General features: G+C 43.7%; 1 protein-coding gene across 5 annotated transcripts in view; it reads left to right on the top strand.

The window, feature by feature from the left end:
• TBXAS1 (thromboxane A synthase 1) overlaps window positions 1-25,170 on the top strand; it is a 342,148-nt gene that overhangs the window by 71,336 nt on the left and 245,642 nt on the right. For all 5 annotated transcript variants that reach the window (XM_058189927.1, XM_058189926.1, XM_058189928.1 and 2 more), the window contains one exon: window positions 5,767-5,860. In XM_058189927.1, coding sequence (XP_058045910.1) covers window positions 5,767-5,860 — 94 coding nt within the window. The remainder of the gene's footprint in view (window positions 1-5,766; window positions 5,861-25,170) is intronic.

Here is a 25,170-nt window from a genome sequence, read left to right as displayed (position 1 = left end):
CAGTCTGAGCCATTCTCTTCTTGCACGCTGCACATTATTATTCACTATTATAACTTGTATCATCTTTTTTTGCACCAGTATATATAATAGACTGGTGTATTGTCATCTGTGAAACGGTGAGCATATGGAGTACCAAAGGGCTGGATTTCTTGAGTGTGTGACAGACAACATACAGGCACAATTGTCTTATGAATCTTTGAGAAGTTGGATAGTTTTATTGAGACTGTAACCATATCTCAGATGCTTAACAAGGGATACCTCTATGCTGTTTCTCAAAGATGGAAGAGTTAGTGGCTCATCTTACTCATTTTAATGCAAATAATATTAATGGTACAAGAGGGCAGATGCTTCCATCTGCTTCTCATGTGTCTCAGTGTATTCAGATCAAAATTCATTCATCCTATTGACATCTCAAAATGGCTGAAGTTATATCTAGAAGCACTTGTTTTACATTTGCAAAGGGGATCGCAATGCTAGCATATGATCTTGCATAATAATTAAGATGCCTAATTAAGCTGAAACATCATGTCCTTTTAATTATGCAATTAAGACATCAAATTATATAATTAAGACATGTAATTATATGATGAAAAAGTGTTATGAAATTTTCTGCTGCTTAGTTGAAATTGCATTGAAACGTTTTTAGAAATATCACATTTCAAAGGCATAATGAATTTTCTGTGCTTCTGCCTGAGTTAAAAGCATACAAAGCAAAAGAAAGTACATATCCAGAACTCATTAAGGAAAAATTGTATCTTATGTTGCTTCTGCACATGTGATTAGGAGATTTCGTTTGGGGAATTGGGCTGTAATATCTGGACTCAGAGATATCAAATCAGTTTAAAGTTGGTCTATTTCAGAATTTTGACTTCCATCATATTGTTACCTTTTGTAAAATTTCTATTTTAAATTTTTTTTAAAAAAAATGTAACATATTTCAAGACAGACCATTAGAAAAGCCCTCTTTTTATATACAACTTACATGGTTTTTTATTTCAATTTGCCCAAATATTATCTTTTCAAAATGTTAATCTGCCCACTTTTTGTCAAAAAAAAAAAAAAAAGTAGTAGACTTACCTGCATTTTCCTTCTTGCATTATATAATATCATCCATTTTGCCAAGTAAGGCCACTTAGTCGCACTAAGCCATAATATGGTATGTTTGGCTATAGTTTTGCATGTTATATGAACCACTGTTTATAAACAGTGATGATTTATAAAACCATGGTTCATGGTTTATCATATACCATATTTTTCGGACTATATGATGCAACAGTATATAAGACGCACCAAGATTTCGAAGAGGTAAGCAAAAAGAAAAAAGTTTTTGCCCTCCCTGGTCCCCTGGAGCACTCTGCAGGCCTCCCAAGCCCTCTGCCTGCCCTGTTTTTGTGAAAAATGGGCCCGTTTTTTGCAAAAACAGGGCATGCAGGGTGGGGCTTCGGGAGGGCAAAAATGGCTGTATTTGGTGTATCAGACGCACCAACATTTCCACCCTCTTTTGGGGCGGGGGGAAGTGTGTCTTATACTCCTAAAAGTATGATAATTGTTTATTCCAGAGGTTCCCAATCTTTTTCGCCCGCGGCTCCCCCGGAAATCCGACCTGCAACTGCGCATGCGCACCAGACGCGCCCGCGGCTCCCCGGAAATCCGACCTGCAACTGCGCATGCGCACCAGACGCCCCAGAAATGGCGCATCAGCGCCGGACCCAGCGGGCGCAGATATTCCGCGGCGCCCCCATGACGATAGCGCGGCTCCCTGGGGAGCCGCGGCTCACAGTTTGGGAATCACTGGTTTATTCACATCATTGCAACATGTGAATTAGCACTCGACTTATTTACAACAGTTCATTTAATTACAATTCCACTGAAAAAAAGGAACTTCTGACTATTTTTCACACTTATGACCGTTGCAGCATCCCCATGGTCATGTGATCAAAATTCAGGTGCTTGGCAACTGTATCATACTTATGACCGTTGCAGTGTCCCAGGGTTTCATGATCACCTTTGGCAACCTTTCGACAAGCAAAATCAAAGGAGAAACCAGATTCATTTAACAACCTTGTTACTAACTTATCAGTTGCAGTGATTGATTTAACAACTGTGGCAAGAAAGATCATAAAAGGGGGTAAAACTCATTTAACAAATGTCTCACTTAACAACATAAAGTTTGGGCTCAATTGTGGTCGTAAGTCAAGGACTACCTGTATATTCAGTGTTACTCATTGATGAATTAATTCCTAAGAAGGGAAGATCACCCTGTAATTCTGCTACCATGAGACAATCACTGTTAAGTTCAGACTATGGTTGACAGTGGGTTCATCAATTTCACATATCTTTAATATTCAAGAATGAGATTGATGTCTGCCAAAATATATAGAAGTTTTGAAAGATAATACTAAACATGCTTTAGTATCAGTAAGGTATAGCTAGTTAGTGGAGAAATTTCTTGGAGCGTGTTATAATCGTGGCTAGCTCATTATGGTTTCCTTGTTACTAATTCTCATTAAAGTAAAGGTTCTCCTCGCACATATGTGCTAGTCATTCCCAACTCTAGGGGCTCATTTGTTTCAAAGCTGAAGAGCCAGCACTGTCGGAAGACATCTCTGTGGTCATGTGGCCGGCATGACTAAATGCCAAAGGCACACGGAATGCTGTTATCTTCCCACCAAAGGTGGTCCCTATTTTTCTACTTGCATTTTTTACATGCTTTCGAACTGCTAGGTTGGCAGAAGCTGGGACAAGTAACGGGAGCTCACCCCGTTACGCAGCACTAGGGATTTGAACCGCTGAACTACTGACCTTTCGATCGACAAGCACAGCATCTTAGTCACTGAGCCACCACGTCCCCCCCTTTTTAGTAATTTTTTAGAATTTTTTAGTAATTCTCATTACTAATTACTAATTCATTACTAATTACAAATTCCTTGTATGTCCAATCACACTTGGCCAATAAAAATTCTATTCCATTCCATTCCATTCCATTTTATTCCATTTTATTCCATTCCTTGTTTCACTAAATATACAGCAAGCAAGTGTATCTCTTTCCGCCTGTCAGAGATTGAAGAAAGTGTAAAAATATATTTGTGATGTTATTTTGATGTTATTTAGTACCTGGTAAATTTTCTGCATGATATAAATGAATAAATAATTGTCATTTTTTTAGTCACAGGACTTCTTATGGTTGACAGTGAATTAATTAGGACACACTGGATAAAATGGGAGGGGGGGCACCTTAATATATATCATCCACTGGCTGGTGTGTAGCAAATATCTTTGTAGCTTTGGTGAAACATTTGTCCCAGATTTTGCCACATATAATTGTTGACTGTTAAATTTGAAACAAAAACAGAGTGATTCATAACCCATTGCTTCGTGATGTATGGAAAAGTGACATTTCTGTCATTGTCAACTGGAAGACCAAAAGAAAGAAGGGTTGTAAACAGAGGCTAATCTCACATTCTGTGCTATGCCATAATATGATTTATAAACCATGGTTTATATCTAATATTATGGATGAATTGATCTCTAAAACATGTTTAAGACAACTAATGTGCAAAATCATATGTGTCCCTAGCTTCAGTAAAATAAGAAAATTATGCCTATTGAATTTGCTTTTTAGGATACTAACGTTGACTGATATTTACTATCATCAGGATACAAATTTAGCTAGGATCTACTAAATCATTTCTTAAACTTTAAAAGTACTACTGCTTACACATGTTCTGTAATATAAAAACTTCCTGAAATCCAGTTGATGGGGATTTGCAAGCACTACAACCTGCCTTACTCAACACTTATTCATCTGCTAATGCAAAAATCCCATATTTCATCTTCCAACTACGTTTTAACTTGGATTAATACCTGAGCAGTAGCAGTAGTCAAAGCACATCTGGTACAGCTGTACAATGTTGAACATTTCATGTAGCTGATCCAGCTTTGCAGAGCTTGTGGGGATATGAAGATGAGGTGGAGGAGGAGGGGGAAATCACAGGAAGAGAAAGAGAAGTTGGAGTTCACTACTGGATTGATTATTGATTAAATAATTAATTGATGATTGATTAACTCCTCAAATTTGCATCTATTGTATTTAATAACAATTTGATTTCTATATTTAATTTCTGTCATATTAAAAATGGCAATTTCTTGGTGACCTTTGGATGGTATCTATATTACCCTACCCAAAGCTTGTAGGGCTACCAGCAGCTTTGAAGCCTTTGACTGGCCTATTCTTTCTTACACCTGTTGAATAGTTTTCTGATAATGTGAGCTAACAGAAAGAGTTGTAGAGCAATAATTCTCTTCTATGAGAAAACTACTAGAAGAATCTGAAACCTACCAATGATGGGAAAACCATCCTCATCTGCTTGGAGTACCAGCCAGCACTTGTTTCTGCTTCCTCACAAAATTGAAGAAAAATAATCTTATGAAAGTATTTATAGGAAACGACAATCCATGTTTGGCCTTCATTGTTGTGATCATGAACACCGAGAAGGGTGTTTTTTTCTTCTTCAGAGTAGAGAGCCGACAAAAGCCAAATATTAAAATATATGCAAGCTTTCTTTTAGGCTTAGCTATCTCCTCCACAAAAAAGCTTTTTGTTGTTGTTAGTTGCGAAGTCATGTCCGACCAATTGCGTTCCTCCAGGCCTTCCTGTCCTCTACCATCCTCTGGAGTCCATTTAAGCTCACGTCTACTGCTTCAGTGACTCCATCCAGTCACCTCATTCTCTGTCGTCCCGTTCTTCTTTTGCCCTCAATCTTTCCCAGCATTAGGCTCTTCTCCAGTGAGTCCTTTCTTCACATTAGGTGGCCAAAGTATCTGTAAAAAGAAAAAAAAAACCAACCATAATGGACCATCCTTGAAATCCCATTTTCACTGTAAATCACCTCCTTGCTCACTGTGGTTTTTTGTTGTTGTGTCCTGCCACAGAATAGCTCATCTTCTCCCACCAGATTGCCTGTCTCTGCTTTAATGGTACCAGGAAAAATGTTATGTTAAATAAAGCAGAATTTCCTATTATACCATGAAGGAAAAAGAGTAGTGAACTTTTCCCAGCACTAGATAGAAATGTTGGAAAGCAAGCAAGCAATTCCATAAATAAACATCAAATCTTGTTGAGTCGTATTGAAGGCATCTAAAATGATTTTCTCTGTGTAGCATTTTCCAGCTGTGTTAGATGATAATTTCCATAAATCTACAGCTTGCATGGCCCAAGAAGGCCATAATCAGAATTATTCAGCAGACACCAGATGGGTGAAGGCTGATCCAGTAAGATCAATAGGGTTGGATTTCACAATGTTTTATGAGAGAAAGTATCCACCAAGGGCGTTATTAGTATTGGGGCGATTTAAGACTACTGAAGACTGAGAATCTGATTTTATTTCATATATCTAGAGCAGGGCTGTCAAACTCCTGGCCCATGGGCCGGATGCATCACATGCTGGCCAAATTTTTCCCTTTTGATTTAATGAAAGAGAAGAAAGTCCTGATATGTCACGTGACGCCATCGTGACGACATGAGTTCGACACCCCTGATCTAGAGCTTGAGTCAACAGCCTTTCTGAAGTAAAGCGATCACAAATTTGAGAATAAAAATGGAACGAAAGGTTCCTATCCCATCTCGCACTGCAAGTGGCTGTGGGAATTTCTTATGATTGCTACGCCATTTGGGCTTCACAGCTTATCCTCTCACCTGAATTCTGAGCCTTATTCTCCAACTCTGAAAACCCTCTGAAAACTTTTTCACTTTTTTTTAAAATCCAGGCACACGACCTCTTCGTTCTCCAGGCTGGATAAAGTGGGAATCCGTCATCCTCCACCTTTGCCTTTCATTGGAAATCTGCTATATTTTCATGAGGTAAGAAATCTTTTGAACGATAGCAATTTGGACATCTTCATGCCATCAGCACGTTCCATTTGGTCAGGCAGGAAAGGTATGTTGCAAGCCCTGTGAGTTAAAGAATTCCAACTGGCAGGATCTAGAAAAAAATCCTTCTCTGCTGTCACCCATCGTAGGGAATATTCTTCCCTTGGAGGTGAGGCAACCCCCACTCTTTTGGGCTTCTAAAACAGAGTTAAGACATGGCTCTTTGGCCTCATGTGAGGAGCTCAAGGGAGCATGAAGCCCTGTGGTTAGTTCCCTGAAATCCCTCGCTTTGCCTTTTAAGTAATTTTTATTTCTTGTCTCATCTTACATTTAAAAAAAACATTTTACCAACCCCCCCCCCCAGAGATAGTACAGAAATGTATTGATTGATTGATTAGTTTAGTTTAGTTTAGTTTATTTAGATTTTTATACCGCCCTTCTCCCGAAGGACTCAGGGCGGTTCACAGCCATAATAAAAATAATACAATATACATAGTGAAAACAATTTTAAAAAACTTATTAAACATCAGGCCAGATTAAAACTATTAAGAGTAAAAACCCCAAATTAAATCAAAATATTAAAACTGCTAAAAATTCATTTAAAAATTTCTATGCCAGTCCTGCGCGAATAAATAGGTAGATTTTCAACTCGCGGCGAAAGGTCCGAAGGTCAGGTAGTTGTCGTAGTCCTGGGGGAAGTTAATTCCAGAGGGTGGGAGCCCCCACAGAGAAGGCCCTTCCCCTGGGGCCCACCAGCCGACATTGTTTGGCGGACGGTGTCGTGTCCCACTCCTCCGCTGACGGCCGGGTCAGGGAAATCCGAATCAGGCGTGCCTCTGCAGCTCTGCCAAAGTCCTAGCAAAGTCCTCAGGGCAGGCAGGAGACCAGAAAGTGACTTCAGCAAGATATGTTTAGACTTTGCCTGACTCAGAGAATGCCAGAAAGCAGGTCCTTTATATAGGCCATGGGGTGTGGCTCCATGACTCAGCACTTATCCAGGCCTGCCCCTCCCTTCCTTCTGTTGCCTCCGTCTATCAAGTCTTCTGACGCGAGGGTCACTCCAGTCTGCAGCTGTTGGCAATTGACCTCCCTCAGGCTCACATGAGGTGGAGGGGTCTAGTTTCTCCGTTTGCCTGGGCATGGAGCCAGAGCTGGGGGCTGGAGATACTTCCTCCTCTTCAGCCTGTCTGGGCATGGAGCCAGGGCTGGGGCCGGGAGGCATACTAGGACATTGTTCCGTGTTCGGAAGCAGATAAGAAGGCCCCGGCTGTGGTGAGATCGGACGAGACACAACAGACGGCACCTTGAGGAGTCCCTTTCTGTGAGAACGGACGGGTCGATGGGAGGTAATCGGTAGCAGTAGGCGGTCCCATAAGTAACCCGGTCCTAAGCCATGGAGCGCTTTGAAGGTAGTAACCAAAACCTTGAAGTGCACCCGAAAGACCACAGGTAGCCAGTGTAGTCTGCGCAGGAGTGCTGTTACATGGGAGCCACGAACGGCTCCCTCTATCATCCACGCAGCTGCATTCTGGATCAACTGGAGCCTCCGGGTGCTCTTCAAGGGGAGCCCCATGTAGAGAGCATTGCAGTAATCCAAGCGAGAGGTAACCAGAGCATGAGTGACCGTGCATAAGGCATCCCGGTCCAGAAAGGGGCGCAACTGCGAATCAGGCAAACCTGATAAAATGCTCTCCTGGAGACGGTCGTCAAGTGATCTTCGAAAGACATCCGCCCATCCAGGAGGACGCCCAAGTTGTGCACCCTTTCCATCGGGGCCAATGACTCGCCCCCAACAGTCAGCCGCGGCTGCAGCTGACTGTATCGGGGTGCCAGCATCCACAGCCACTCCGTCTTGGAGGGATTGAGCTTGAGCCTGTTCCTCCCCATCCAGACCCGTACGGCTTCCAGGCACCGGGACAGTACTTCAACCGCTTCGTTGGGGTGGCCTGGGGTGGAAAAGTACAGCTGCGTATCATCAGCGTACAGTTGGTACCTCACCCCAAAGCCACTGATGATCTCACTCAGTGGCTTCATATAGATGTTGAACAGGAGAGGCGAGAGAATCGACCCCTGCGGCACCCCACATATGAGGCGCCTCGCAGTCGATCTCTGCCCCCCAGCCAACACCGTCTGCAACCGGTCAGAGAGATAGGAGGAGAACCACCGATAAACGGTGCCTCCCACTCCCAAACTCCCCAGCCGGTGCAGCAGGATACCATGGTCGATGGTATCGAAAGCCGCTGAGAGGTCTAATAGGACCAGGGCAGAGGAATAACCCCTGTCCCTGGCCCTCCAGAGATCATCAACCAACGCGACCAAAGCCGTCTCCGTACTGTATCCAGACCGAAAGCCGGACTGGAATGGGTCTAGATAGACAGTTTCATCCAGGTATTGGGGTAATTGACGTGCCACCACATTCTCTACAACCTTCACCACAAAACAAAGGTTGGAGACCAGACGATAGTTTCCTAAAACAGCTGGATCCAGGGAAGGCTTCTTGAGGAGGGGTGTCACCACTGCCTCTTTTAAGGCAGCAGGGAAAACACCTTCCAACAAAGAAGCATTTATAATCCCCCGGAGCCAGCCTCGTGTCACCTCCTGCGTGGCCAGCACCAGCCAGGAGGGGCACGGGTCCAGTAAACATGTGGTGGCATTCAGCCTCCCCAACAACCTGTCCATGTCCTCAGGAGTCACAGGGTCAAATTCATCCCAAACAGTCTCAACAAGACGAGTCTCCGTCCTCTCCCCTGGATCTACCCAATCTTGATCCAACCCGTCCCGAAGCTGAACGATTTTATCATATAGATAACCACTAAACTCCTCGGCCCGTCCCTGTAAGGGGTCCTCCTGCTCCTAATGATAAAGGAGAGAGCGGGTCACCCGAAACAGGGCGGCCGGGCGGTTATCTGCCGATGCAATGAGGGAGGAAACGTATAAACGCTTCCCTTCCCTCAATGCCACTAGGTAGGTCCTACTATATGACCTAACTAGTGTTCGGTCAGCCTCTGAACGACTGGATCTCCAGGCATTCTCTAGGCGTCTTCTCCGGTGTTTCATCTCCCTTAGCTCCTCGGAGAACCAAGGAGCTGGTCGAGACCTACGCCGGGTCAGAGGCCGCAAAGGCACGACACGGTCTAGAGCCCCAGCCGCGGCCCGTTCCCAGGCCGCGACTAGTTCTTCAGCCGTGCCATGGGCCAGATCCTCAGGGAACGGCCCAAGCTCCATCAGAAACTTCTCCGGGTCCATCAGGCGCCTGGGATGGAACTAATGTATTGGTCCCGTCTCCCTGCGCTGGTGAGTGGCGGTCCGAAAGTCCAGGCGAAGGAGAGAATGATCTGACCATGACAAAGGCTCAATGACTAGATCTCCTAAGTCCAGATCATTCAACCACTGTCCAGAGATAAAAATCAGATCCAGTGTGCTTCCCCCAATGTGAGTAGGGCCATCAACTACTTGAGTCAGGTCCAAGGCCGTCATGGAGGCCATGAACTCCCGAGCCGTCGTTGATGACAAGCCGGTTGACGGCAAGTTGAAGTCCCCCAAGACCATAAGTCTGGGGGTCTCCACCACCACCCCAGCAAGCACTTCCAACAGCTCGGGCAGGGCTGTTGTCACGCAGCAAGGAGCCAGGTACGCGATCAACAAGCCCATCTGAGCCCTATGACCCCACTTCACGAAGAGGGATTCACAACCGGCTATCTGAGGTACAGTGGTCTCCTTCGGTTCTAGACTTTCCCTGATAACAACTGCCACCCCCCCACCCCTTCCTTGAGCCCTTGGCTGATGAAATGCCCGGAAACCCAGTGGGCACATTTCGACAAGGGGAACTCCCCCTTCGTGCCCAACCAGGTTTCCGTGATGCCCATAAGGTCCGCCGACCCCCCCTGTATAAGATCGTGAATCAGGGGGGCTTTATTAACGACGGACCGTGCATTGCATAGCATCAGCCGAAGGCCCAAGCCCAGAGGATTCTGGCCACTCGGGAAACGGGAAAAATCTGGGAGGCCGGGGCGAGCGATCGCTTTTAAACAGCGAACGCGCCCCCCCGAAGAACGATATGGCCTCCCACTTCCGCCATATCTGCCCCTCCCACTTACCGTACAGATGGAACCACCCTCAATAATAGGAACAAAACCCTCCCCTGTTACCTTCAGACCTATTGAAGACATGCCGTGAGTGCACGCAGGAACTGGCTCTCATCCTGCCGCTCCCCGACGGGTTCCCCCCAACACCCGTCACTACCCTCCCCCCTTAAAAAACCTCTTTAAAAACCCCCAAAGGTTCTTCTTGGACGCATGCCACCTCTCCGGGTCCCAAGACCCCTCGTTGAGGTAGGTCCCAAGACCCCTTGTTGACCCCTCGATAAAAAGGAGGGCCATTCCCGCAAGATGGGGGAATCCCGCAGGCCAAGAAGTTCGGTCAGAGAATAACGCATATAAAGCGAATCGGCATATGAATGAGTTCATCCCAGTCGACCTCGATGTTACAACAGTCCGGATTGGGTCAATCTTAAACGAACCAGCGTCTGATGTCATTAGGAAAGCAGCTCCTCCATGGCAGGCCCCCTTCAGGCTGATGGAAAAAAGTCATTGCCGCCAGCATTCTCCACCCTACAACCCACTCCACATGAAGGGGGTGGGGAGCAGGTCTAGGCAGGCCCCGGAGAATAATCCAGCCTCACCGGATCCTACAGATCTCACGACCCTGAGCTGGCAGTCCTGACCGTCTAACCCCCCCCCCCAAGCCCCAGAGTCCAGACGCCAAAAACAGAATCTAGAATCCAGAGTTCAGGGGGAGGAAGGAAGGGAAAATAATCCATGGCCGAGCACACCAATTCCTATCACCTCCCTCCCAGCCTGCTCCATTTGGTCCAAAAGTCCAGACCTCAGGCAAGCAGACAGCACATAAGGTCCAGATGGAAAAAAACATCGAGGAGAAAGAAAGAAGAGGAGGTGTTTAGTCGAATCCACCGCCGAGGGAGTTCCATCGCTGTCACCATCACCCAGAGGATAATCACCCCCGGCTGATGCCGCGGCCATCTTCACCACCCCAGCTGTGGCCTTGGCACCCCCCCCCCAGACAATCCCTCTCCACGTGGGGGACCTTAGTGGGGCTGCCTCCTCCCCCGAATCCGTCGCTGCTACCCTCCATGCTGGACTGGAGGGCGTCGTCGTCGTGGCCGGCAAAGAAGCTGGGAAACAACATTGCTGCAGTGGTGCTCGGCCTCTTCTGCCTCCTCCGCCGACTCCACCGCCGCAGCCCTCCACGATGGACCGGAGGGCACCATTCGTCGTTCCCGGCAAAAAATGCCAGAAGACAACTCCATTGCGGCGGTTCTTGGCCGAGACGCCGCCCCATCCAGGCCCTGCGCCAAAATGGCTGCTGCCAGTCACCGTTCGCTCCCCCGGCTTCGTTCTCGGCAGCCGCAGACTTTGAGAGGACGAAAAACCTCTCCCGCGGCTGCCACGATGATCTTATCACTGGGCCTGGGGGAAGACTTGGCCAGGTCGGCGGCCAAGATGTTCCGTCTGCCGGGAGTCTCTCATCCTGCCGCTCCGAGATCTCAGCAAGCGGCCATCTTGGGCATGCGCAGAAGAATCTTTTTTGATTCTTTTTTGATTGATTGATTGAATGAATGAATGAATGAATTTAGACATTACTAAGGAAACCCTAAAGGGATGTGGTGGCTCAGTGGTTAAGATGCTGATCCTGTCGATCGAAAGGTCGGCAGTTCAGCAGTTCGAATCCCTAGTGCTGTGTAATGAGGTGAGCTCCCGTTACTTGTCCCAGCTTCTGCCAACCTAGCAGTTCGAAAGCACGTAAAAAATGAAAGTAGAAAAATAAGGACCACCTTTGGTGGGAAGGTAACAGCGTTCCATGCGCCTTTGGCATTTAGTCATGCCAGCCACATGACCATGGAGACATCTTCAGCGCTGGTCTTCGGCTTAGAAATGGAGATGAGCACTGCCCCCTAGAGTCAGGAACAACTAGCACATATGTGTGAGAGGAACCTTTACCTTTATCTTTAAGGAAACCCTATTTATCATGCCTTTTGACCACCTTATAGTTTACATTGATTACATACAAGTATCACAATAATCCAAACTGAAAAATCTACTGGAACGTCAGAATTTCAATGAGGTTAATTTCTGAATTGTAGAGGTGCGTATCTGTAATCTGTTGTTCCAGTGGCTTTCACAGGAAGAGATAATTCAACAAGATATCTACTTCCCTGTCTTCCCTTTTATTTCTCTTAGCATTAGTGCTCTTGTGCTTATTTGGTGATGGTGCTTTATATCCATTCTTATTCATGCTTCATTAATTCACACCAAGACACTAATTCTGTGTCTCAAACATACAGCTAAAATAAATGGATCCTGTTCTGGCTAATGTATTACACTCCTTGAAGTTGTGCAAAATGGCTCAACCATTGTAATATATGTAAAGATATATGTACATAGGTTCTATTTAAACTTTAAAGTGAATACACATAGAGATAAGGAATGGGTATAGGTACAGCCTCTCTCCTCAACCAGCATTAACTTCTAAGTAGTATTGCTTAAAGCTTCCTCAGCAGTTAATTTTACACAAGTGCTAATCAAAAGTGCGCAAAACAGATGAAGTGGTTTGTTTACATTTAGAATGTCAGCATTTGGGAAAGAAGCTTGCAAATCAGGTAAGCAATGCCCTTCTATGTCAGTAGGATGGCTCCTCAGCTTTGCAATTCAGATGGGCCGCAAATTCAATACCACCCCTTAAATCAGAGATGCTGTCCTCTCCTACTCCTAGTTATTTATTTAAATCACCTCAACAAACATTGGATAATCTCATGCAGCCTCAGAAACCATAGCTAAATCACTGAGCCCCAGAAACGATCTTGGGAATCATGGGTGTACTTGAAAAGCGAATGGGACTTGGGGTCCCTTTTATGGTGGTGATGGGGGCGCGCGGTTTGAATTTGTGCTCTGCTTCATTGCAAGGGATGGCTGAAATTATAATATTGTAAAAATATTGGCTGCAATAATTTTGGTTTATCAGCATGTCTTCATAAGCTTTTGTTTCTTCCTCTGTAACCCTTCCCTCTCCCCCCCCTCCCTTTCATTTTATTAGCCAAGCCGTTGACAGGGTGCGTGCAGCTTCCCTGCCTTGAATTTTAATGGAGACATCACTTTCTTGAGCTTTTCTCAGAGTGGACAGGATATTCTTTGTTTGCTCTGTTTATTCCTGTCTGGCCTATTTGTAACTCCTGGACTGCTCTGCCTGAGTGGCCCATTTTGGTTGAATGGAAGATGGGAGCTGGTGGGGGCAGGGATGTGGGAGCTTTGTTGAGCTTTTTGGTTCTGGCTGGGCTGAGCTATTTTATAGCTGCTGGGAGGATGAGGGGGCAGGGAAAAGAGAAAGAAGTCATTACCCATTCTCTATCCCACATTAAACTCCCTTTGATAAGCAGGACAAACAAACACAGAATAGGACCAAGTTGTGGAAATAAAATGCTGGCATACTTTAAAAACTATATTACCAGTGCTTCTAACTTGGAGCGGAGAAGCTTGTACCCACAGCATTGGACAGTGAAGAAGTAAATATAATGGGACTGACTGGAGCATTTTCTAGCCATTTGCCTGATTTTTACATTGAAGAAAAATAAAATCTAATGTTTTCTTTTCTTCCCCACCCAAATTTCAATACGGAGGGATAAGCTCTAAAGTAGGTATCTCTGCTGTGACATCTAAATAGATTTCAGAGCAGAGAATTGTAGTAGCTGCAGTCACAACATGCCCTCTTGGACATTGATCGATTAAAGGTTTATTTTGCAAATCTTTTTTTACTAGAAAGTGCAATTCATTTCTGATTGCCACGTTTTGTTTGTACTGTATTCAAATAATACACACACACACAAACACACTTATCTTCTCAGTCAGGTTGGTTTGAAGATGAATGCTAGTCTACTATTAGCAATCTAAAATAAATCTTAATTCTTCAGGATTTCTATATCTTTTAGTGAGTGCCTGCCAAGCAGGACTCATCACTTTTTGACTAATAAAGAATTCTATTCTATTCTATTCTATTCTATTCTATTCTATTCTATTCTATTCTATTCTATTCTATTCTATCATTAAGGCAAGTTCAACTGGTAGTTTGCCAGTTTTAATTTTAATTAGCTAAAAATAATATTCTGTGAAGTTAAAAATTCCCGGGTGAAAGATAATTGTCAGGTTAAGGAGAAATCAGGTAATCCTAAAAGTTGAACTCTGAATATTTTCTCTAAATCGTTTATTTCCCATGAGGTAAAATGCATTTAATTGCCCAGTTGTTTTGATTTATTGTAAGTCTGATTCTGTCAAACATTCCACCAGATTTCTTTTGCTTCTGGTCACATGGATTTTACAAGCTGTTGATCACCGTTCTGCACCCTCTTCCAGAGATTCTGAAAGAGTATCATTTATTTATTTATTTATTTATTTATTAGATTTTTATACCGCCCTTCTCCCGAAGGACTCAGGGCGGTGTACAGATTACTGTATTCTGTATGTGTTCTCTTTGCCTCCTACAGTATTAGAGGCCTCTCGCTGCCAGTACTGTCAGATTTAATTGAAAAACAATTCAACTTCCCCTCTGATTTTTGTCATGGTCAAACTTCACAGAGCCCTGTTACCCATCAGGAAGTTAATGAAGTATGTAACAGAAATATCCTTCCAAGGAAGCACCATGTTGCTCTTTGGAAACGGGAAGCAGGATGACAACTCTATGCTAATACCACCCAGTGTTGTAATAGTTATGGTTTAATTTAGTCACCATTAGGAGGACAATTTACTCTTGCAAAATGGTTTGTTAGAACCTTTTGGGCAACAGGAATGATTCGATTCGGTGGAGAGAGGTTTTTCCATGGACTGGAGGAGGCGTGGTTTTGCATGCTGCCTGCATCCTAAGGATGGGGCTTCGCTTGTTTCCACAGTTTGGCTGGGGGTTCCACAGACTGGGGGTTGGCGACTCCCGTATTAGAACATTTACCACATTGTCTCTCATCCATTCTGCGGACAGAATATTCCTGAGATGAGCTTTCTGAGCTTTGAAAGCAGATTCTAACCAGGGATGGGCTGCTGGGGGTATGTAGGGGTTCAGGAGAACCTCTAACTAAAATTCTATGCAGTTCGGAGAACCCCCAAATCCCACTCCTGGCTGGCCTTGCCCATCCCCACGCGGCCCGTTTTGGATGCTGTTAGAGTGCAGGGTGCGCACGGAAGCTCGGGAAGGGCAAAAAAGGGGCCTACCGGAAGCTTGGGAAGGCCTCCGGAGCTTGGGGAAGTCATTTTTGCCCTCCCGGAGGCTTGAGAAAAGCCTCTGGAGCCTGGGGAGGGCAAAAACATCCCCCCACCATAGTGCAGGAGGCCGACTAGGCCATGCCCACCATGGCCACGCCCACCCAGCAACTGGGCAGAGAACCCCTTGCTAAAATTTTTGAAGCTCACCCTGATTCTAACCCTCATCTGGACTTTTCTCTCCTATATCTTTAAATATCTGATGACATCTATAATTAACAAATGTATTCATCTTAGAAATCATTCTTCCCTCCCCCCCCCCCCCAAAAAAAAATTGAGCTGCAGATTTCATTGGCATAATATTTGGCCTGAGATTTGGACTTCAATTTTTCCATCTTCTGTTTTTTGACATCTACCTTGATTACTAGGTAAGTCTGAATACCTGCATAGTCTTTGGTATTATTTTCATTAACCCTAATTGAACTATCTAACTAACCAAGGGTGCACTTTTCCCTACAGATGGACCAAAATTGTAAAAACTTACTTGGCTCACAATTGTGTAAGGGAGATACGGCCTGTAGTAATTGGAATCAGAGCTATCCCCATGTTCTGGTGGTTCCCTGAGTAATATTGACTTAATGATCCAATTTCCTCTTTGCCTTGAGTTGCCAGAAAATCCATTTGTTTGATCTTCACCTTTAGGTCCAATTTGCACATTCTCTAAGGAAGGTAAGCAGAGATTACTGTTCATCTTTGCTTTTATTGATGCCAGTTCCCATGACTTAACAGGTAGCAAAGAGGTGCATAAGTTGTCATTGATTTTTTTTTCTTTAGTTTATGCTGCATTGTTGACTGTCTTATTGTTGACCTCACTCAACAACTGGGTAGACAGGGTGCCCTCCATGTATATATGTTTTGGGTTACAGATAGCAATAGCACTTAGACTTATATACCGCTTTACAGTGCTTTACAGCCCTCTCTAAGTGGTTTACAGAGTCAGCATACTGCCCCCAGCAGTTTGGGTCCTCATTTTACCCACCTTGGAAGAATGGAAGGCTGAGTCAACCTTGAGCCTGGTGAGATTTGAACTGCCAAATTGCAGGCAGCCAGCAGGCAGCAGCAGTAGTCTGCAGTACTGCACTCTAACCATTGCGCTACCACCACGACTCACAGTTCCTCTAATCCTTAGGTGTTCTCAAAATCAGCCAAAGTTACCTGGCTATTGACACCTATTGTGACAATCAGCCTGATCTCTTGCTAAGGTATGAAAATATCTTACTGTTGAGGTCACCTAGCTTGTGAATTTACCAGTGATGACTTTCTATAGCAGCATGATGGGATATGTTTATGTGATCTGATCAATCTGGATCGTCACTATTGAATACTTAGCCCAGGTGGAGATATTGATAGGAAGAAAAGCAGGGGTGAAATCCAGGAGGTTCTGACAGGTTCTGGAGAACCGGTAACGGAAATTTTGAGTAGTTCGGAGAACCATTAGTGGAAATTTTGAGTAGTTTGGAGAACTGGCAAATACTACCTTTGGCTGGTCCCAGATTGGGGTGGGAAAGGAGATTTTGCAGTATCCTTCCCCTGCCATGCCCACCAAGCCACACCACGCCCACCAAGCCATGCCCACAGAACCGGTAGTAAAAAAATTTGCATTTCACCACTGAAGAAAAGGTTGGTACAAGAAAGACAGGGTAGACATGCCATTAGTTATCCATCAGCAGTTCGGCCTGAGTATGTTGTCTGCCAGCCAGATTTCAGCTAGCTGCAAAACACATTGAGTAGCTGTGGGACTCAATCCAACATATTGTTATGTCAACAGGGTTTTATATCACTTCATCAATAACTCCTGTGGATTTCTGCTGCAGAAAGGCTCAGCGGTACAGACTGAGGACTGACTCTTGGAGAGATTTGGAAAGGATAGGGATGAGAAATGAAATGGAATCTCGTAGAAAAATGGATGATGAACTGGAATCCTAAACAGCCGCCTTTGACTCTTTAACCTTTTATTAAGGAGGTCACTGATTAACCCTTTATATATTTTTTGTGCCTACTCTTTTAAAGTGAACATTGCCTTAAAAATAGAGCAGGGTTGTTTTTTTTAAAAAAAACCAGTTAACTGAAAAAGAATTGTAAGCAAGTGTGATAAAAGAAAATGCATGAATAGAAATGGTCTAACATCAAAAGTTAATTAATGGTCCCCCAATGCCCAGTGACAACATGATCTAGCTGAAGCAGTTCAGCCTATGAAGACAGCCTGACATTAGATGATATAATGAAATAGAATAATTGTCACATGATTCCTCAAGAGGGAGAATTATCAGAAGTTAAATCTTATCTTGAACAGTCTCGGTTCCCTTCTTTGGTCATTTTTGCAGAGCTTAGAAAATTGCTGCTTTATTCATAGTCTCCCAGCCTGATTCCTGTTGCCTCTGAGTTGCTTTGATCAGGCTTCTGAAATTTAATGAGGGGCAAAAGACTTTAAAAAAAAAAAGACAACTAAAAAAAATCACACAAAACAAATTCCCAAATTGTACAGCCAAGATTGCTGTCAACCTTGATTTGCTACTGAGATCAGTCTTTATCTGTCAGCCAATAAATTTAGTTGAGACTTAACTTTATTAGTGATATCTAAACGCATTATGCATATGCTCTCCAGCATATGGGTAAATAGATATCAATTTATTTTCATTAGTGTTTTTATGACAGGTGCTACTGAGTTCTGGCTTTGCTGGGGTTGTTATTATTAGGCTGGCTTTGCAGAACCGGAAGTTCCATTTCTTAGAATATTAAGACTGCCCTGCAGCGGCCTTCTTAAACTGCCTTTGGCTAATGGTTGTCTACAAATTCATTGGCAAGTCCTGAGCATCTGAGGATGCTGCTCAGAAGAGGTTAGTCTGTTTATCCACTAAACTTAATGTTGGCAATGGCCCTTTGGGGTCTTTTCCTTTCTCTTAGTTGAGGGGCATAATTATATCGTTCTTGAACATTGTTTTCAGCAGTTGTTTAAATATAGGCTTTTATATTTAAGACAATTGCTGATATGTTTGGCAAATACCGGTACTTCAAAAGGGAAAAGTGCATGTACATGTTGCATTAATTTTAATAATATTTAGATTGACACTCAAAAATGTATTTTCTCTCTTCAGACATTTCCCAAGTTGAAGGCTACACTATTCAAACAAAGAAAGGAAACTATCTTAGAAATCTCTTTCAATGGTTCTGTTAATAAAGAGCAGGCAAACTCCATTTCAAGCCGACCCTTGCATTTATTAAGAAGGGAATAAGTTGTCAAATTCTGTTCAATTGCAATTGTTGTTAGAAGACTCTGGGTTTGAATTATGCTCAGGGTTTGTTGGTCTGCTGAATACCAGCACTTACTTTGTTTCCAGTACCTTCTGTTCTCACCTTGTTTTATTGGCTTACATTGTCTTATTACTTTCCTCTTGATCTCTGACCATAAAACAAATGAATAAAAACACTTTAAAGGCTATACTTGGCTAGGTGTGCCAGGACTTTATCACCCTACCCCACCTCACAGGTAAAACCACACCAAAATCTTATTTGATTCTGCAGTTATACTCTCCAGATATGAATTTAATCATTTCTTGTATACCAAATTAAAAATTAGAAAAATCTTCTGGTGCTCTCCAGAGCTGCACACCAACCTTTTGGATGCAGTTTTTAGATGCATGTTTGGTTGATTTTAGATACATGTGTGGTTGAGGTTAATAAATACACTCAGAATTCAGAAGAAGAACTTTTTGTCTGTACCAAGTTATGACTGTTCAGTGAGCCTGCGGAAACAATTTTAATTGGTTTATGCTTAGTAGCTTCCTTGTAGGAACAAGCCCTAAATGTATAATTTTGGTTTTGATTTTTCTGTCTTTGAATCACTGTTGACTCCTGTTCTAGTTCCTATAGATTTCATGGCAAGATTTCAGAAACAGTTTGCATTTGTCTCCTTTTAAGAGAGAGTGACTGACTTTCCCAAGGTCACCTAGCTGACTTCATGGCTAAGGTGTACTAGAACTCACGGTCTCCTGGTTTCTAGCCTGATGCTTTTTACTCACTTTCCCAAACTTGTTTTCAGAAGTGGAATATTCAAGATCCTGGCCAAGCTGGGATTCTGTATGAAACATCTTCCCAAATTGTTTTTTTTTAAATGAAGGAATTCACCCATTTCCTCTTCTAGCTTTGCTTGACAAACTATAATGCTAGCTAGTGAAACCCCATAAAACTTTTACACATACAAATAATTGTGCAGATATTGGGAGTAAATGTGCTTAAGATTGTTATATTATCATGCACTTGATACGATTGTATCATAATGTGAAACTAGGTTTACACAGTAATAACTGTGGATTATATATGGCTAACATTTGTAAATGTTAATTGTTTAAAAATTTAATGACTTCTCTTTTTATGGGATTCTCTCCCTCTCTCTCTCTCTCTCTCTGTCACACACTCTCTCTTACCTTCTGCTTTATTGTTGATGTAACCTTCATGTTTAATTTGGGGGAGGGTTTTATTTCATAATTTAAGAGCATGTCTTCTTTTCACTCCTTTGTTTTTCTTTTATCCAATTAAAACATCCATTAAATTCATTATCATCAATCCCAGGTCAGTAAATAAATCCTGGTATGACTTTGATTTGTGCTTTTCCTCTGTAATGTCTGCTTAGTTTTTGTTTCTATTGTTTGGCAGCTTAATTAGTACATTTAACAAAAGCCCAAAATTATTCACTTAAATTCAAAGTATCACAGGTGTTAGCATCATAGTGACTTTTCCTTTGCTCTTAATTCCAATTCTAAAAATATTATTCTTTAATATAAATATTACCATGATTTCAGTTTTTTAAAACTTCAATAATTTGAAACATATAGTAATCCATAAATCATGCACCTTTTCATTCATTCATTCATTCATTCATTTTGTCAAGCATGTATTTTATGACAGATATAAGTGTAAATATAATTATAAATACATGAAAAGGATACTAATAAAAGAAAACATTAGGACAGGGATGGTAGGCACGCTGGTGCACTTATGCATGCTCCTTACAGACTTCTTAGGAATGGGGTGAGGTTGACAGTAGCTAGTCTAAGGTTAAAGTTTTGAGGATTTGGGGAGGTTAAAGTTTTGTGGATTTGGGGAAGAAGCCAGAGAGTCAGGTAGTGCATTCCAGGCATTGACAACTCTGTTACTGAAGTTGTATTTTCTGCAGTCTAGTTTGGATTGGTTTACCATGAGTTTGTATCTATTGGGTGCTCTTGTATTGTTTTGGTTGAAGCTGAAGTATTCATTGGCTGGTAGGACCTTGACTATGTAGCAGATGATTTTATGTACTATGCTTAAGTCAGACCGAAGACGGCGAAGATTTAAGTTGTCTAAGCCCAAAATTTTGAGTCTGGTAGCATAAAGTATTTTGTTGCGAGCAGAGGAGTGGAGTACTCTTCTTGTGAAATATCTCTGGACTCGTTCGATTGTATTAATGCAGTGGTTCTCAACCTTTATAGTGCTGCGACCCCTTTAATACAATTCTCCACGATGTGGCAACCCCAACCGATCTCAGCGTGCCTCAGCAGCCGCAGAAGGGGGAAAAAAGCGACAAATTGTTTTTCTGAATTTATCGCGCCTGAAGCCGTATTGGCTAGCGATCTGAACTGCTTGCAATTGCCTTGAGGACGGAGGCATTAAAGCGGAGACTCCTCCCCTATTAAGTTTATTGCGCCTGAAGCCAGATTAGGCTAGCGGTTGGGAGTGATTGCAGCTGGCTTGAGAGGGAGATATCAGAACAAAGATTTCTCTCTTTTTTAATTCATCGCGCCTGAAGCCGAATTCGGCTAGCGATTTGAAGAGCCTGCAGCTGGCTTGTGGAGTCAATCATTGGAGCGCGATTCTTCGACTTGCAAGTATACTTCCCATATTTCCGATGGTCTTAGACGACCCCTGGCAAATCGTCATTCGACCCCCAACGGGGTCACGACCCACAGGTTGAGAACCGCTGTATTAATGTCTGATGTGCAGTGCGGGTTCCAGACAGATGAGCTGTATTCAAGAATTGGTCTGGCAAAAGTTTTGTATGCCCTAGTTTGCAGTTCAATATTACCGGAGAAGAAGCTACGCAAGATGAGGTTAACAACTCTTAATGCTTTTTTAGCAATTCTGTTACAGTGAGCACTGGCACTTAGATCATTTGAGATGAGTACTCCAAGGTCTTTGACAGAATATGGGTCATCTGTTAGGCTTTACCCGTCCAGCTTGTATTTTGTGTTCTGAATTTTTTTTTGCCAATGTGTAAGACAGAGCATTTGTTTTTTTTTTTTTTATTCAAAAAGTTTTTATTAGTCAAAAAAGGTTTATACAAATACATATCAGGTATGGTAAATTTTCATTTTTCTTATCTAAAATAAGAATTTTACTCAAATTTTTTAACACATACAACAGCCATAAGGCAAGCAGGTGACACGAAGTAGCTAAGTTTGCAAATTTTAAATACGTAATAAAGAAGAGTCAAGAATAAACAGAATATCGTACAAAAGAGAATAAGGAAAACCAACACAATCCCAAATATCTTTATCACTTCCTAGTTTTGGATCTCAGAACTCTGGGTTCAGCCTGACCCAACTCCAGGGCCGCAACAGCGGCAGCCGCTTCAGCCCCATGATCTATAACCTCCCCTTCTTCAATTCCTGGGTCATCTGATTCCAGGAAGGCTTTGTGTTCCTCCACATAGGCCGTAGCCTCCGCAATTGTACTGATTTTTTCGTAATGCCCTCCCGGAAAATCATCAATCCCTCTGGCATCAGCCATCTGAAGCCCACTCCTTCTGGTACAATTTGCTTGACAAAAATAATATTTCTTTCTTTTTCACGTACCTGTCTGGGAATCTGCCTCAGAATGGCTATCTCCTGCCCCTGTAAATCAGTGCCCCACTCCTATGTTTTCTAAGAATTTCATCTCGCCTCTTCTCACAAATTTGACATGAACCTCTCTGGGAACTGCATGCGTGCGTGCATATTGCGAATTAACTCTATAAACTCGATCCACATCCCAATTCATGAAATCAACACCTCTCCCAAGAAATTCTCCCAACAATTTAGTCACAACATCTCTCAAGTCTTCTTGGTCCACTTCTTCCAAATTTTGAAACCTAAGGAAATAAGACATTTTATCCATCTGTAGTCCAAGCACAGCATTGCCTGTCGTCTCCTCTCTTTTCTGCACTGCCCGCATCTCACCCTCCAAACCTTCCACTTTCTGCTTGTTTTCTGCTGAAACTTGTTGAGTATCCTTTAAATCCTTTTGGATAGTCACAATTTCTGCTCTTATTTCATCCAATTTCTTGTCCATATTAGATAACTTTTCCAAAATTCTTCCATCTCTCCAGCAGTTGGTCTCTGACCTTTTGCCATTAAGGAAAAAAATACAAAATCCTCAGGCAGGCACAGTATCCTTGTAATTTCCTCCGGATCCACCAGGGGGCACTCACAGGAGCAACGAGTCCAGAGTACAGTTAGTCAACCAGGAAGCCGAAGGGAAGTGATGTCATCAAAATTCTCATAGTGAAGGCGGAAGCTGGACGCCACCACTGTTCCCCAGAAGGAGGGGGGGCCTCAAACCTTCCCTCCTAAATTTCTCCATCACCTCTTCTCCAGAGCTCCACAAAACCGGTAATCTTCTTATTTTAAGTTCTCCTCTCTCCAGAATAACTCGTGCTCCTTCCAACCGCAGGGGAGAAAAAACCCCCCCGCACTCCGGAGCAGTCCACTCACGTTTACCGATATTCCCTTCCCTTCTCCTCCTCAATTCTTCTCCGTGCCCTGTTCACCACCAGGCTGCTGCAGTTATAAATCCAATGCCCCGGTGTCACCGGGCACAGCGGCCCAGGCGACGACCAAAATAATGGCCGCGGCCTGTGGCCTCCGAACCCCGCCGAGCCTAGGACGCGCCAGCATCGGTCCCCACAGTCCTGTATGTCGGCTGGGAGACCCCTGGCGAGCCGTCCGTGCGGCAGGTGTCCTTTTCGGAACACCTGGCCCCTGAGGGCCTCGGCGGCGGCCGGATTCGGGCGCTGGAGGCAGGAGAAGCCTTCCAGACGTCCGTTGCCGCTGGATACCGGAAGTCGTCTCCCAAGACAGAGCATTTGTTGATTGAGATTTGGAGTTGCAATTGTTCGACCATTCTTGACACATAGTCAAAGTCTTTTTGTAGAATAGCAGCATGGTCAGTGATGTTGAATAGTTTTACATCATCCATGATATAAAATTTCATGATTATTGCAGCATATTATTAGCTGATTTATCTTTTGCCTTTGGATATCACCCAGGTATGGCTTGATTTACAACTCTTGAGATGCACAACTTGCCATACTTAGTACCAGCTAATCACAGAACATTTAAGCACCCAGCACAGTAGATGAAAGCTTGGCTGAAAACTAGAAATCGTATCTATGCAGAAGGTTGACTACTACAGAATATAGGAATATAGCCGTGTGTGTGTGTGTGAGCATCTAGAGTTTAAATATTATCACTCTTCCTCCTGTTCTTTCACAGTAGCAGATTGTTGTGTCTCTTTCCCCCTCATTCAGGGCATAGGCACTATGTTTACATAACGGTTTTGTCTGATCTGAAACTCTTGGTTTCTTGCCTTGCCAGTTCCAACCCTCCAACCTACTTATACCAGACTTCTCAAACCCAATACCTTCACATATGTTGGATACTTCCGATCAATTCCAGCTAATCTAATAACTTTCATCTCAATCTACCACACTGAGTAGTTGTGGAAATATAATGAAAAGAAATCCTCATGTAAGCTGTCTTGAGTTCCTGAGAAGGATGTAGATCTCATGCCTAAAATATAAACAAATGCAGTTTCTCTAGTATACATTCTGTTAGAGAAATCCAGCTTATATTTATTTATTTATTTATTTATTTATTTATTATTCGAATTTATATACCTCCCTATCTCCCAAAGGACTCAGGGCGGTTCACAGGCATATAAAACATCAATATACAAATTAAAATAATCCTTAAAAAACTTATTCTAGCGCCCGAATTATTAAAAATAGAAATATAAATATAAAATATAAATATTAAAATCAATTTAAAACCCCTCTAAATTTAAAATCTAAGCCAGTCCTGCACAGATGAATAAATGTGTCTTGAGCTCGCGACGGAAGGTTCGAAGGTCAGGAAGTTGACGAAGTCCTGGAGGGAGTTCGTTCCAGAGGGTGGGAGCCCCCACAGAGAAGGCCCTTCCCCTGGGCGTCGCCAAACGACACTGCCTAGCTGACGGCACCCTGAGGAGTCCCTCTCTGTGAGAGCACACGGGTCGGTGAGAGGTATCTGGTCGCAGTAGGCGGTCCCGTAGATAACCCGGCCCTATGCCATGGAGCGCTTTAAAGGTGGTCACCAAAACCTTGAAGCGCACCCGGAAGGCCACAGGTAGCCAGTGCAGCCTGCGCAGGATGGGTGTTATGCGGGAGCCACGAGGAGCTCCCTCTATCACCCGCGCAGCCGCATTCTGGACTAACTGCAGCCTCCGGATGCCCTTCAAGGGAAGCCCCATGTAGAGAGCATTGCAGTAATCCAGGCGAGACGTCACAAGAGCGTGAGTGACCGTGCATAGGGCCTCCCGGTCCAGAAAGGGGCGCAACTGGCGCACCAGGCGAACCTGGTAGAACGCTCTCCTGGAGACGGCCGTCAAATGATCTTCTAGAGACAGCCGTTCATCCAGGAGGACGCCTAAGTTGCGCACCCTCTCCATCGGGGCCAATGACTCGCCACCGATGGTCAGCCGCGGATTTAGCTGACTGTACCGGGATGCCGGCATCCACGGCCACTCTGTCTTGGAGGGATTGAGCTTGAGCCTGTTTCTCCCCATCCAGACCCGTACGGCCTCCAGGCACCGGGACAGCACTTGATAACCGTTGGGGTGCGGTGTGGAAAAGTACAGCTGGGTGTCATCCGCGTACAGCTGGTACCTCACACCGAACCCACTGATGATCTCACCCAGCGGCTTCATGTAGATGTT

The sequence above is a fragment of the Ahaetulla prasina genome, chromosome 7, assembly GCF_028640845.1.
Source record: "Ahaetulla prasina isolate Xishuangbanna chromosome 7, ASM2864084v1, whole genome shotgun sequence".
Lineage (NCBI taxonomy): Eukaryota > Metazoa > Chordata > Lepidosauria > Squamata > Colubridae > Ahaetulla > Ahaetulla prasina.
The sequence above is the reverse complement of the archived record's forward strand: the minus strand, read 5'-3'. Positions and strand labels throughout refer to the sequence as shown.